At 30.2% G+C, this 15,689-nt stretch overlaps 1 protein-coding gene and 1 long non-coding RNA gene across 13 annotated transcripts; both read left to right on the top strand.

Annotated features, from left to right (window-relative positions):
• LOC105157602 lies at positions 3,261–8,003 on the top strand. 7 transcript variants are annotated; one of them, XR_847458.2, is made up of 3 exons: positions 3,261–3,448; positions 4,103–4,210; positions 4,442–5,390. XR_847458.2 is itself a non-coding variant. In XM_011074012.2 (3 exons), the coding sequence occupies exons 1-3, from the start codon at positions 3,442–3,444 to the stop codon at positions 4,674–4,676; spliced, it is 303 nt and encodes a 100-aa protein (XP_011072314.1). In that variant the 5' UTR covers positions 3,261–3,441; the 3' UTR covers positions 4,677–5,391. The 7 variants fall into 7 exon arrangements, 1 of the variants encoding a protein (XP_011072314.1); XR_002286746.1 differs by having other exon boundaries at positions 4,150–4,210; positions 4,365–5,386; XR_847456.2 differs by having other exon boundaries at positions 4,365–5,384.
• LOC105157601 lies at positions 10,065–14,610 on the top strand. 6 transcript variants are annotated; one of them, XR_002286714.1, is made up of 4 exons: positions 10,065–10,236; positions 11,257–11,317; positions 11,547–11,862; positions 14,352–14,610. It is a non-coding gene; the product is annotated as an uncharacterized LOC105157601 (long non-coding RNA). The 6 variants fall into 6 exon arrangements; XR_002286713.1 differs by having other exon boundaries at positions 11,210–11,317; XR_847455.2 differs by lacking the exon at positions 11,257–11,317 and having other exon boundaries at positions 14,355–14,610.

Below are 15,689 nucleotides of genomic sequence, written 5' to 3'. Positions count from 1 at the left end.
GTTGTCAACCAAATATGAAGATGCTTTCAGAACAGATCCTAAAAGGAATGTTTAGGTGTCATGTATCAAGAAACCAAGCATACAGAGCAAAGTAAAAAGCAACTGACAAAATTGAAGGCAAAGCTGAAGATCAATTTGATTGTTTGTGGGACTATGCATTAGAATTAAGAAGCAGTAATCCTGGGTCCACAGTGATGATGGTAATGACATATGGGGATGATGGGCAGAGAAAATTTTCTAAATTCTATGTGTGCTTTGATGCTTTGAGGCAAGGGTTTTTATCTGGTTGTAGACCTGTGATAGGGGTAGATGGGTGTCATCTAAAGGGTCCCTATGGAGGTGTTTTGCTAACTGCAATTTCTATTGACCCAAACAATAATTTGTATTTGGCTTATGCTGTGGTTTCTGGAGAAACTAGGGAAGCATGGCAATGGTTCTTTGAATTGTTAAAGGATGATTCGCATATTATAAGGGATGACATATACACTTTTATTAGTGACAAACAGAAAGGGTTGTTTCCTGCATTTGAATATGTGTTTCCTGGGGCAGATAATAGATTCTATGTTAGGCACTTGTATGGCAACATGAAAACTGTTGGATTTAGAGGTTTAGCTTTTAAAAAAGCATTGTGGATTGCTGCAAAGGCGACAATAGTGAGTGAATTTAATTTCAGAATGGAGGAATTTGCTAAACTAAATCCTAAATTGGTTGAATGGCTTAGTGACAAGCCTCCAACACATTGGAGCAGGGCTTATTTAATTGTTTTCCAAAGTATGATATGTTGTTAAATAACATTTGTGAAACATTTAACGGTAGCATTCTTGAGGCCAGAGAGAAACCAATCATGACGATGCTTGAATGGATCAGGGAATGGATAATGAATAGAATTTCAGAATTGAGAGACAGGGCTAGAAAAAAATAGCAAGACAAAAAAATCTGCCCTCAAATCAGAAAAATTGTTGAAAAAAACATTGACAAAGCTGCTGATTGTATACCAATTAAGTCAGATGATTGGTATTATGAAGTGTCCTGTTATGATGGTGCTAGGTATGTTGTCAATTTGCAAAACCACACTTGTACATGCAGAAAATGGGATCTAACAGGCATTCCATGCAAACATGGAATGAGTGCCATATGTACTCAATCCTTAGAGCCAAAGGACTTTGTTAATCCTTGCTATAGCGTAGCAACTTTCATTGAGGTGTATAAGAATGAAATTTTTCCTGTTAATGGCCCTAATCTTTGGGAGAAAAGTGGACTTATCCCATGCCTTCCACCCAACTTTGGAAGGGGTGCAGGAAGACCTGCACGAGCTAGAAGATTAGAGTATGGTGAGCCAGCTAACAAAGGGAAAAAAAGGACAAGAGGCCAAAGGAATCAGATCACCAAAATGAAGAGGCAACCATATAAAGTGAAGTGTCATTACTGTGGAGAAACATGCCACAATAAAAAAGGATGTGCAAGGAAGAAGAAGGACCAATCCGTGGCAAGCATGCAGCTAACAGTTATTGAAAAGGCCCCACAAAAAACTGTAAGTCATTTAATTTAATGTAGCCAACAATTATTGATATCACTAACTTTGATTTAATGTTATTTAAGGAAGTCCACAAGAAAATCCATGAAGCAAGGTCAAATGAAACAAGTTTCTGCAAATTCTGATGTAAGTTGAAATATAATGTAGTGCCATTAATTATGTAGTTGAAACTAATGTTACTTTATGTGCAGTCAAGGAGACTTACAAGATCTATGTTCATTGAGTCATTCTATGGACCAAATCTTGCAGCTTCTCAGTCAAATACCGCTGGAATGGTAAAAAAAATTTTATGTTCATCTCATTAAACTCATTTTTCTTAATTCATGTTCATCTCATTAAGCTGATTTTTTGTAGACAAGTGAACACATGCTCCACAACTTTACACAATGCTCAAAAGTGAACCAATCTTCTGTTAGTGGAGTCCCTTGTCTCACAATAGGAGGAAAGAATTTTGTCACAATGGCAAACTTAAGTGCAGCATTGGATGCAACTAAAAAGAATAAGAAGAAAATAGCTAAGAAGGCAAAATGAGATGCATTGACAATAAGTATTTTGGCTTGTATAGCAACAGATTTTTTATGACTTGTTGGCAGCCGTTTTTGGTTTGTATAGCATCATGTTTCTTGCTTGTATTGGCAAGGGAAATTTGTGAAGTTTCAAGGAACAAAATATTGTTAGATATTGTAAGAAAACTTTTGTCACTTTTGTCAAACCAATGCATTTGAGTACATTTGTTGTTTTTTTGCAATTTAATTTATTGCTTTTGTGCAATTTAGTTTCCATTTTTATTGCTTTCAGAATTTATCCTTACACATTTAAACACAACATAAACTATAATTACTTGCAAAACAGGCATATCCATTAGTCCTTTTACACATAATTGACCATTACTAAAAGGTCATCCAATAATATATAAGAACATCAAATAATGCATAATAACTTATATGTTCAAGCTACCAACATGCATAACAACAACAAAAAAAATCCAACCATTACAAAAATCAAAATTTGATTTCTTCGACGTAATTTTTGAATTTCTTCTTCTTGCAAATTCAATCAGCGCAACAAACCGTGAATTATTATAGTAGCTCTTACGCACATTGGTGGATCAAACCACATAAAAAATCCGCATCCACCTCTACCTCTCCTTGAAAAACAAGTATAAAACCTTCTACCTGGGTTGTCATTTGTCCATGAGGTCCTCAAATGACCAACTTTCTGACAATTGCATTCAGTATTTGAAGAATTCTGAGATGTTTGTGACATCTTTTGGCCTCTGAAAAAAAGATGAGAATGTAGTGTGGTGTTTGTGGGTTTGTTTGGATATATATATAGCAAAAAAATGCGTCTTTTGCGCCATTATTTCCCTCCAAATACTGTACACAAGCATTGCAGTCTGTTTTCAGTGCCAATTAAAAACTAACTAACGCCACGTGACAGTCATGTGCCATTTCCATCAGTTTTTAACGGAGTGGGACTAAAGGTGTTAAAAAATTAGGGTTTTGGGACTGCAAGTATTGAACACGTAAAGCGTGGGACCAAAAGTGAGAATGACCCTATCTAGTAGGACCAAAGTACATTTTGCCTATTTAAATTATATAAAGAAACTAATATATTTAATATTTATTTAATTTATATAAATTATATATATATGTATAAATATATAAATATATATATGGAGACTTGCCTAATTTTAAGTCATGAACCTCTCTCTCTCTCTCCCCTATTAACTCAACCTCAACTACCCCTCCTCTAACTCTCTCTCTCTGTCTCTGTCTCTCTCTCTCTCACTCACGGCATCTCCTCTGACTCTCTCTCTCACGATCCAAGAAGAAAAGAAAGAAGAAAGCAGTCTCTAACACTCTCTCTCTCGGCGGCTCCGACGCCTTCGACATAGCTTTTTTTCGATGTCAGGTAATTTTTCTTCTTGTAATTATTTTAACAATTTGTAGAAGAAATTTAAATGGTTTGAAGGTGTTTGTTGAAATGTCTCATTGAACACCTCTATGTTCTTCTAATCAAAATATTCATTTTTTTGCTGAAATATATTGAAAAACGAACGATTTGGCTGATTCAAAACTCTGCCTCGGGCCGTGATAGCATATTTGTATTATTTTAAGAAATGTAAGCCAGGTTCTTTTTTGATTCATGTATCAGTATTTTTGTATGTGACTTCGTTTCTTTAGTCTATTGTCCGCGATGAGTGTTGATTCGCTTGCCTGGACTTTACATTCGCGATTGGGTCGGCTATTTTTTGTTTTTATTCTTTTTATTGATTTTTCCAGTTATGCTTATACCAGCTAGAAATGCATTTGAGGTGGTTTTAATTTTGTGATAAGTCGGGATCTTGTGTAGATTACAATAGGAAAAAGTTTTTACACAAACATTTGTGGATTTGAACTTTGTCTTTGGTAACCCACAATTTCTTAATAATGGACAAATCAAATGTCCATGCTCTACATGCAGCAAAACAAGAATTTTGAATCGGAGTGATGCACATTTACACAGTAAAAAATGGGTTTACGCAATTTATTGACATGTGAATTAATATTGTTTTGTAAACTATAGAAAAAAGAACTTGGTAGAGAAGTGACTGATCTTGAGTTATTTCGAAGATGCCATAGAAAGAACAAAGGAATTGGAGAGTTCATCGACAACAAATTCAAAAGAATTAGTGTAAGTATAATTTGTCATTGGATTTAATTATTGGTTAGAATATATGTTGAGAAATTTTGCTAGACTTTTATTACATAAATGTTCCTTTGTATCTAATGTACTTGCACAGTAAGACTACCTTGCAAAAATGAGTTGTATTGATATTTTTTCACAGTCTTCATTCGATATCTCAACTTGGTATGATATCACTGGAGGTCCTTCTAAAGGACGCTTATATGGATTTGGATGTAGCTCCTCATCTACAAGTTCAAGTTCAGTCAGTTCTACTCTTAATGCATCAGACCAGAAGATTAATGAGTTAACAAAAGCCATGGAGGACATGCGCTCTAATGCTACAAAAATGAAAGAAGAACTTTCAAGACGAGAAGAAGAAAATAGAAAATTGCTTGAAATTTCTCTTGAACAAGCTCAAAAGAGGGAGGAAGAGGCTCGGAAGAGAGAGGCAAACCTACAGGAATTAGTTTGAAAATTACTTCAAGATGTGGGATACACAAACCATCAATTTGCTGGTGGGTCTGGACAGTAGGAGCAACAACATTCCAGGAAAGATAATTAGTTTATTTTTTTCTGTTGGTTGTTTATAACCTAGTTTATATTAGTGTTGTTGTATTATGAGTATCTTTTTTGTTAATATTTATTGTTCTTGTTTGGAAAATTTAGATTTTGGTATTGATGGAATGTATGTGATGTTATGATGACCAAGATATTAATTTGGGTACAGAAATTAAAAAATCTGCCCAAAAAAAACCAAACATGACTAAAGACGGATTAGAGACGGAAAATTTTAAAAGTTTAGAGGCCGAATTAGAGACGGATTAGAGGCGGAAATTTTTACGGTTTTAGAGACGGATTAAAGACGGAATATTTTCTGCATTTCAGGGATGGGATTAGAGACGGAATCAACAAACAAATTGCTCTTGAAAAAGCTCGAAAGAGGCTCGGAAGAGGGAGGCAGACCTACAATAATTAATTCAAAAATTACTTTAAGATGTGTGATACACAAACTATCAATTTGCTGGTGGGTATAGATAGCAGGAGCAACAACATTTCATGAAAGATAATTAGTTTATTTTTTCTATTGGTTGTTTATGACTTAGTTTGTATTAGTGTTGTTGTATTATGAGCATCTTTTTTGTTAATATTTATTGTTCTTGTTTGGAAAATTCAGATTTTGGTATTGATGGAATGTATTTGATGGTGTAATGACCAGGATATTAATTTGGGTACTGAAATCAAAAAATCTGGCCAAAAAAAACCAAAAAAAATTAAAGACGGATTAGAAACGGAAAATTTTGAAAGTTTAGAGGCCAAATCAGAGACGGATTAGAGACGGGAATTTATAAGGTTTTAGAGACGGATTATTTTCTGCGTTTCAAAGACGGATTAGAGACGGAATATTTTCTACGTTTCAGAGACGGAATTAGAGACGGAATTACGGAATTAACAGAGAAATACTTCACCTTTAGAGACGGATTAGAGACGGAAGTTCTTTTTTTATCGACAGAATTAGAGACGGATTGCCTACGGAAATCAGAGATGGATTACACTTAAACTTTCTTCTTGTTTGTCAACGGAATCAGCGACGGAAATGTTCGATCTAAGAATTAGAGACGGAATATTTCCGTCGCTAATAATTTAGCCACGGGGCTTTCAGCCACAGACTGCGGCGACCGATTCTTTTGTCGCTAATTTGTTATAGAGACGGAAATTTGTTATTTTTACTTATGTTATTCCATTTTAAATGAGTTGGGAATTTTAGATGTGTTAAAAAAAATAAGTTCTTAATTTTTTGTCCTTAAAGTTAATCTATGTTAGATATATGTTTGTTGGCATATGAATATGTACGGAGAAATTGCAATTTTAGTTCTGTAAGTATGGGATGATAATTTTAGTCCTGTACAAATTCATTTTGACAATTTTATCCTGAAATTTAAAAATTTGAATATTGAGGACAAAATGACTGAAATAATACACATCGAATCCTGTCTAGTCTAGAAAAAGTGAAATCTTTGTGAATTCACGAAAGGTGGGATTGGTAAGTAGGAATGGAATGAGAAGGGAATGCACATTTCCAAGTTCATTTCTACGTTTTGATTGGTGTGTTAGAAGTTAAGGAATACTTATTCCCTTAGATTAGGGATTAGTCATCCCCGTACATGATATTAGCTATTCCCCAGCATGTAGGGAGTGAAAAAAGTATTTTTTTTCTGTTTTTCTTGTATTAATTTAATATTTAATTATAGTTGATATTAAATTTGTGCATTTTTTTTATCACAATCCCCTTTCTCTGAGTTTTGGTATAATTATACATAAATTTTCTGTAATTTGAAAAATTATATCTAGTACCTCTAACAAATAGACCATTCCGTTAGTTAAAATTCACTGAATTTGTTGATATTAATAAAAAATTTGAATGAAAATTGATATTTACTCTCGATTGACTTATTACAGGTAAAACGTTTTTTCCAACCAAACTACCATTTTAACGGTGAAAATATACCTCCACACATTCATTAACATGCAAAGACGTATGAGGATAATTTGGTTATAAAAATATATATTTAACCTGTAATAAATCGACAATAACTCAATCATGAATATATTTAGATATTTGTCCACTTTTTTTTGCTAATATGGCAAATGCAGTGAACTTTGACTAACATATAAACTTATTAGTTAGTCGGAACAAACTTTAGAGATTTTAGATATAATCTTTTAAATTATGGGTTGTCTATTTGTAAGTACACCAAATCTCAGATAATAAAAGTGTAATTACCCCTATAAATAATATACAAAAAGAAAATTCAAATTGCAACTTCAAAATTAAAAATATATCCATGTAATTCTTTTTGTTTCCTTTTAACTTGATTTGCATGCTTATACATATCTGGCCCTCATATCAGACTTAAATGGTGTTGATAATTAGATTTGGTAATATTTAATTACTCAGTTTACTAACTTATCCAATTAATAATAACATTTAGATTATTAACATGTTTAATTTGGTTAATAATTAATAAACATATATAGTATGTTGAATAGTAATTAATAGGAAATTCCTATAAAGTCAAAAATTAAAAATAGTATGGTATATAATGGTAATTAATAAGAAATTTCTACAAAAATTTAAAAAAGAAAAAACCCTAAAAAATCTGAAAATTCATGATCGAGTCAAAACTACACAATTTGGTGAAAAGACCCCATCCTATAAATAATAGATAATAAAATAATTCTTTACATGCAATCGAACCCATTAGATAATTAATTTATGACTACTTACTACTCATTAGACTAAGATTTTTCATATATAACAAAATATCAAAGAAAACAATATGAATAATATGAAAATTATTATTTACATAAAAAAATTCAAGCAATTAATAATTGCAAATTAAATAATCTACTTATAACATTCGAAATTTCTTTCTATATTATTTTCTTGAAAAATCTATATAAATGAGGGATGCGCTCACACTGTATATAAACTGTATGAAGAAAAACATTATATATAAGAGAATGAAGAACAAAGGGGTGATGAGTGTTGTGTCTGTGTTGATGGTGATGGCAGTGACCATTGCTTGTGTAGCAGGAGCAGATGATCCGGTGGCTGTTTGTTTGAGGCAATGTTACATAACCTGCACGAGCACTGGAATCACTGACCCTTTCTGTTTGAAGAATTGTCAGAGACAATGCAACCATGAAGAGTTGTCGAAGAAAATGCTACCAACAGTCACCACGACGGCCGGAAAAGGCCGTAAATAATAGTGAGGACGAGAGTGTTGTTGTGTAAGAAAAACATGTTTGGAGAGAAGTATCGGGGAATATATCTCGATGTGTTGTAATAAAACATGTTATTTCTAATATATATATATATATATATATATATTCATCACAGATATGGTGTTGCTTCATTTATTCTAATTAATTTTTTTTCTAATTAATATATACATCTTTTATTCTAATATATACGAGTGATTACATTATCTATTTTTTTTAAAAAATAGTTTTATACACGTGGGTACTAATATGGATAAAAATCCAATCATACAACTAATTTTGAGTTTTAAATTTTTTTTGCCAATAAGGTATAATTTATTGATTAATTACCCAATAAAAATTTGTTCAAATAATAAGATTGAGACTAGTGTCGATTTTAAACAAGATTTATATTAATCTCTTTATTTGTAAATAAATAAAAGAAAATAGAAATTCAGAAAATTTTCCAATTTTGAAAAAAAGATGACGCATTTTTGGATCTCAAGGAAAAAATCCATACACTTGCTTTTACAAAAGGATCATAATTTTCAACCTAAAAAGTTGTCGATTTGAGTACTACGAATGTGGATATAACTATTTAAACGTAGTATTGAGTTATTAAAATAGTGTATTAGAGACGGAACTTTAGAGACGGAATAAAATCTGTCTTTATCATTTTTAATGATAAATTATTAATAATTTTTATTTTAGAGACGGATATATAATTTTGCTAAAATATGTTATAATCCGTCTCTATATCCGCCTCTGATACTATTAAATGATTGCTTAAAATATTGGGATGGCGGCAATTAATTTTCTTGGTTATTTCCATCTATTTTTCGTAGCTAATTTTTTCTTTAATTTAGCTGGAAATTTCCGTCTATGATGTTGTAAATGGAAACTTTTTTATTTATGAAAATATTAAAACACAAAAATAAGAATATCTTTTATTTATGAAAATAATAATTAAGTTGTAATTCTATGACATGATAATATATATATATTTGTATAATTATAATGTATTATTTAATTTTAATTAATTACAATAAAACTTAAAGTAACTTTTTATTAATTCTTTTTATTTTAATAAAAAAAACACATTTCTCTTAATATTTTTTCTCACCATCGAAGATTTTGAGCTCAACTCGAGCTCGAAAAATTCGAGCCCGAGTCGAGCTCAATTTTGTCGGTTCATAAGCTCACAGCTTTTTCTACTTTTTTTATTTTTTATATATATTTTTATTTTTGAATGTTTTATATATTTCATTTTATATTTAATATTTGATCAATTCTATAATCAAAACTGACCAAATATTATAATTATTAATCAATATCATATATTTTATTTTGGATGGTAATAGTGATGGTTGAATAATTTTAATTATTATTTTATTATATATATAATGAGATCAAAAAATTTAATTAATAATTACGATATCTTAAAATATGGTTACTCGATTCACACTAAATTTAAATATATATAAGACCGTGTCCATGAGATCATATCGGACGATTTGATTTAAAATCACATGGCCTGATTCTACGATACACTGACTTGAATGATTATTCTTATGTTCTGAGTACGATATCTTGACATCCATATATCCAATAAGTCTAAAACTTTACCAAGTGTATTTTTCTGTAAGTATGATCATATCTAATGGTTTGATTTGATGAGAATTTTGATGGTCCGATTAACCTATGTTCAACAATGTAAGATGATAGTTAAATCAATATAATACTAACATTTATAAATGTATAAATTTACTACAGATTGTGAACATATATTAATCTCTGCTACAAAATATTTTTATATATTCCAATTGCATTATTTCAAATAATTGATATTTTATATAACTTTAAACTGTTCAAAATGATTTTTTTTATTACAGACTCACTGAATCGAATCACATTGAAAAATTAAATTTATATATATATATATATATATTCTATATATATTATATATTATATGTAACATATTTATATTTAAATTATATAAAGAAACTAATATATTTAATATTTATTTAATTTATATAAAGTATATCAATATATATATATATATATATGGAGAATTGCCTAATTTTAAGTCATGAATCTCTTTCTCTCTTAACTCAACATCAACTACCCCTCCTCTAACTCTCTCTCTCTCACGGCATCTTCTCTAACTCTCTCTCTCACGGCCGAAGAAGAAAAGAAAGAAGAAAGCAATCTCTAACTCTCTCCCTCGCGGCGGCTCCGACGCGTTTGACACAGCTTTTTTTCGACGTCAGGTAATTTTTCTTCGTTGTAATTTTTTTTACGATTTGTAGAAGAAATTTGAATGGTTTGAAAGTGTTTGTTGAAATGCCTCATTGAACACCTCTACGTTCTTCTAATAAGAATATTCATTTTTTTGCTGAAGTAAATTGAAAAACGAACGATTTGGTTGATTCACAACTCTGCCTTGGGCCGTGATAACATATTTATATTAGTTTTAAGAAATCTAAGCCAGGTTCGTTTTTTATTCATGTATCAGTATTTTTGTATGTGACTTCATTTCTGTAGTCTATCGTCTGCGGTGAGTGTTGATTTGCTTGCCTGGACTTTACATTTGCGATTGGGTCGGCTATTTTATGTTTTTATTCTTTTTATGTATTTTTTCGGTTATGCTTATACCAGCTAGAAATGCATTCGAGGTGGATTTAATTTTGTGATAAGTCAGGATCTTGTGTAGATTACAATAGGAAAAAGATTGTACACAAACATTTGTGGATTTTACTAAGCTTTTTCCTCAATATTTGAAAATGTTAAAGTTTTAGTAGACCGAAAATGAGATCTTTTCCCCTGGCTTTGCTAACATAGCGTGTTATGTTCTATATTTAGTCCTATGACTTACAGTTAAGAGGAAATTGTAATTATCTGTTATTTTTTAAAGGGACAATTTTATTGAACAATATAAGAATGGTGGTATATCTAAAATTGCTAAAAATTGCAGAATAATGAATATTGACCGTAGTTGGATGTGGAGGCGCTTGGATGATAATGGGTTTCTTTTAAATGAATTTGTAACAAGGGTTGATCAGGAGTTCTTGAACTTTGCCTTTGGTAACCCACGATTTTTGAATAATGGACAAATCAAATGTCCATGCTCTAAATGCGACAACATGAGATTTTTGAATCGGAGTGATGCGCATTTAAACATAGTAAAAAATGGATTTACGCAATTTATTGACATGTGAATTAATATTATTTTGAAAACTATAGGAAAAAGAACTTGGTAGAGAAGTAACTGATCTTGAGTTATTTCAAAGATGCCATAGAAAGAACAAAGGAATTGGGGAGTTCATCGACAACAAGTCCAAAAGAATTAGTGTAAGTATAATTTGTCATTGGATTTAAATATTGGTTAGTAGATATGCTGAAATTTTGTTAGACTTTTATTACATAAATGTTCCTTTGTATCTAATGTACTTGTACAAAAAGAATACCTTGCAAAAACGGGTTGTACTGATATTTCTTCACATTCTTCATTCGATATCTCAACTTGGTATGATATCACTGGAGGTCCTTCTAAAGGACGCTTATATTGATTTGGATGTAGCTCCTCATCTACAAGTTCAAGTTCAGTCCGTTCTACTCTTAATGCATCTGACTAGAAGATTAATGAGTTAATAAAAGTTGTGGAGGACATGCGCTCTAATGCTGCAAAAATGAAAGAAGAATTTTCAAGACGAGAAGAAGAACATAGAAAATTACTTGAAATTGCTCTTGAAGAAGCTCAAAAGAAGGAGGAAGAGACTTGGAAGAGGGAGGCAGACCTACAAAAATTAGTTCGAAAATTACTTCAAGATATGAGATACACAAACCATCAATTTGCTGGTGGTCTGGACAACAGAAGCAACAACATTCCAGGAAAGGTAATCAGTTTATGTTTTCTGTTGGTTGTTTATGACTTAGTTTATATTAGTGTTGTTGTATTATGAGTATCTTTTTTTTTAATATTTATTGTTCAGGTATGGAAAATTCAGATTTTGGTATTGATTGAATGTATTTGATGGTATAATGACCAAGATATTAATTTGGGTACATAAATTAAAAAATTTGCCAAAAAAAAACCAAAAAAATTAAAGACGGATCAGAGACTAAAAATTTAGAAAGTTTAGAGGCCGAATCAGAGACGGAAATTTGTAAGGTTTTAGGGACGGATTATAGACGTAAAATTTTATGCGTTTCAGAGAAGGAATTAGAGACGGAATAAACAAACACATAACTTTACCTTTAGAGACGGATTCGAGACAGAAGTTCTTTTTTTATCGATGGAATTAGAGACGGATTACACTTAAACTTTCTTCTTGTTTGTCAACAGAATCAGCGAAGGAAATGTTCGGTCTCAGCATTTGAGATGGAATAGTCCGTCGCCAATAATTTAGCCACAGTGCTTTAAGCCACGGACTGCGGCGACGGATTTTTCCGTTGCTAATTTGTTATAGAGACGGAAATCCTAATTTCAGAGACGAAAATTTGTTATTTTTACTTATGTTATCCCATTTTAAATGAGTTGGGAATTTTAGATGTGTCGAAAAAAATAAGTTTTTAATTTTTTGTCCTTAAAGTTAATCTATGCTAGATATATGTTTGTTGGCATATGAATATATACGGAGATATTGCAATTTTAGTTCTGTAAGTATGGGATGACAATTTTAGTCCTGTACAAATTTATTTTGATAATTTTATACTGAAATTTAAAAATTCGAATATTGAGGACAAAATGACTGAAATAATACACATCGAATCCTGTCTACCCTAGAAAAAGTGAAATCTTTATGAGTTTATGAAAGGTGGGATTGGTACGTAGGAATGGAATGAGAAGGGAATGCACATTTCCAAGTTCATTCCAACATTTTGATTGGTGTGTTAGAAGTTAGGGAATACTTATTCCCTTAGATTAGGGATTAGTCATCCCCCGTACATGATATTAGCTATTCCTCACCACGTAGGGAATGAAAGTTTTTTTCTTTTTTTCTTGTATTAATTTAATATTTAGTTATAATTGTTATTAAATTTGTGTATTTTTTGTATCACAATCCCCTTTTTCCGAGTTTTGGTGCAATTATGCATAAACATCCTGTAATTTGGAAAATTATATCTAGTACGTCTAACAAATAGATCATTCCGTTAGTTAAAATTTACTGAATTTGTTGATATTAATAAAAAGTTTGAATGAAAATTGATATTTACTCTCGATTGACTTATTACAGGTAAAATATTTTTTCCAACCAAACTACCATTTTAACGGTGAAAATATACCTCCACACATTCATCAACATGCGAAGACGTATGAGGATAATTTGATTATAAAAATATCTATTTGACCGACAATAAATTGATAATAACTCAATTATGAGTAAATTTAGATTTTTATCCACGTTTTTTTGCTAATATGGCAAATGCAGTGAACTTTAACTAACATATAGACTTATTAGTTAGTCGGAACAAACTTTATAGATGTTAGATATAATTTTTTAAATTATGGGTGGTCTATTTGTAAGTACACCAAATCTCAGATAATAGAAGTGTAATTACCCCTATAAATAATATACAAAAAGAAAATCCAAATTGCAACTTCAAAATTAAAAATATATCCATGTAAGTCTTTTTGTTTCCTTTTACCTTGATTTGCATGCTTATACATATCTGGCCCTCATATCAGACTTAAATGGTGTTGATAATTAAACTTGGTAATATTTAATTACTCAGTTTACTAACTTATCCAATTAATAATAACATTTAGATTATTAACATGTTTAATTTGGTTAATAATTAATAAACATATATAGTATGTTGAATAGTAATTAATAGGAAATTCCTATAAAGTCAAAAATTAAAAATAGTATGGTATATAATGGTAATTAATAAGAAATTTCTACAAAAATTTAAAAAAGAAAAAACCCTAAAAAATCTGAAAATTCATGATCGAGTCAAAACTACACAATTTGGTGAAAAGACCCCATCCTATAAATAATAGATAATAAAATAATTCTTTACATGCAATCGAACCCATTAGATAATTAATTTATGACTACTTACTACTCATTAGACTAAGATTTTTCATATATAACAAAATATCAAAGAAAACAATATGAATAATATGAAAATTATTATTTACATAAAAAAATTCAAGCAATTAATAATTGCAAATTAAATAATCTACTTATAATATCCGAAATTTCTTTCTATATTATTTTCTTGAAAAATCTATATAAATGAGGGATGCGCTCACACTGCATGCAACAAACATATACAAACTGTAAGAAGAAAAACATTATATATAAGAAAATGAAGAACAAAGGGGTGATGAGTGTTGTGTCTGTGTTGATGGTGATGGCAGTGACCATTGCTTGTGTAGCAGGAGCAGATGATCCGGTGGCTGTTTGTTTGAGGCAATGTTACATAACCTGCACGAGCACTGGAATCACTGACCCTTTCTGTTTGAAGAATTGTCAGAGACAATGCAACCATGAAGAGTTGTCGGAGACAATGCTACCAACAGCCACCACGACGGCCGGAAAAGGCCGTAAATAATAGTGAGGAGGAGAGTGTTGTTGTGTAAGAAAAACATGTTTGGAGAGAAGTATCAGCGGATATATCTCGATGTGTTGTAATAAAACATGTTATTTCTAATATATATATATATATATATATATATTCATCACAGATATGGTGTTGCTTCATTTATTCTAATTAATTTTTTTTCTAATTAATATATACATCTTTTATTCTAATATATACGAGTGATTACATTATCTATTTTTTTAAAAAAATAGTTTTATACACGTGGGTACTAATATGGATAAAAATCCAATCATACAACTAATTTTGAGTTTTAAATTTTTTTTGCCAATAAGGTATAATTTATTGATTAATTACCCAATAAAAATTTGTTCAAATAATAAGATTGAGACTAGTGTCGATTTTAAACAAGATTTATATTAATCTCTTTATTTGTAAATAAATAAAAGAAAATAGAAATTCAGAAAATTTTCCAATTTTGAAAAAAAGATGACGCATTTTTGGATCTCAAGGAAAAAATCCATACACTTGCTTTTACAAAAGGATCATAATTTTCAACCTAAAAAGTTGTCGATTTGAGTACTACGAATGTTGATATAACTATCTCTATAGTAATTTATTTTTCTGATTTAAACGTAGTATTGAGTTATTAAATTAATTTTTGAATCACTACATGAAAATAGGGTATCAGAGACGAAACTTTAGAGATGGAATGAAATCTGTTTTTATCATTTTTAATGATAAATTATTAATAATTTTTATTTTAGAGACGGATATATAATTTTGCTAAAATATGTTATAATCCGTCTCTATATCCGTCTCTATATCCTCTCGAATACTATTAAATGATTGCTTAAAATATTGGGATGGCGGTAATTAATTTTCTAGGTTATTTCCATCTGTATTTCCATAGCTAATTTTTTCTTTAATTTAGCCACAGAAATTTTCCGTCTCTGATGTTGTAAATGAAATTTTTTTTATTTATGAAAATATTAAAACACAAAAATAGGAATGTTTTTTATTTATGAAAATAATAATTATGTTGTAATTATATGACATGATAATATATATATATATATATATATATATTTGTACAATTATAATGTATTATTTAATTTTAATTAATTACAATAAAACTAAAAGTAAACTTTTTATTAATTTTTTTTATTTTAAT

This window comes from Sesamum indicum, linkage group LG3 (assembly GCF_000512975.1).
Source record: "Sesamum indicum cultivar Zhongzhi No. 13 linkage group LG3, S_indicum_v1.0, whole genome shotgun sequence".
Taxonomy (NCBI): Eukaryota; Viridiplantae; Streptophyta; class Magnoliopsida; order Lamiales; family Pedaliaceae; genus Sesamum; species Sesamum indicum.
This window is presented reverse-complemented; position numbering and strand designations above follow the sequence as displayed.

Bases quoted from the DNA above. Each gene is read 5' to 3' on its own strand.
- LOC105157602 (XM_011074012.2), top strand. The intron at 4,211-4,441 runs GTAAGTATAATT...ATTTGGATGTAG, and splicing joins ACAAATTCAAAAGAATTAGT to CTCCTCATCTACAAGTTCAA.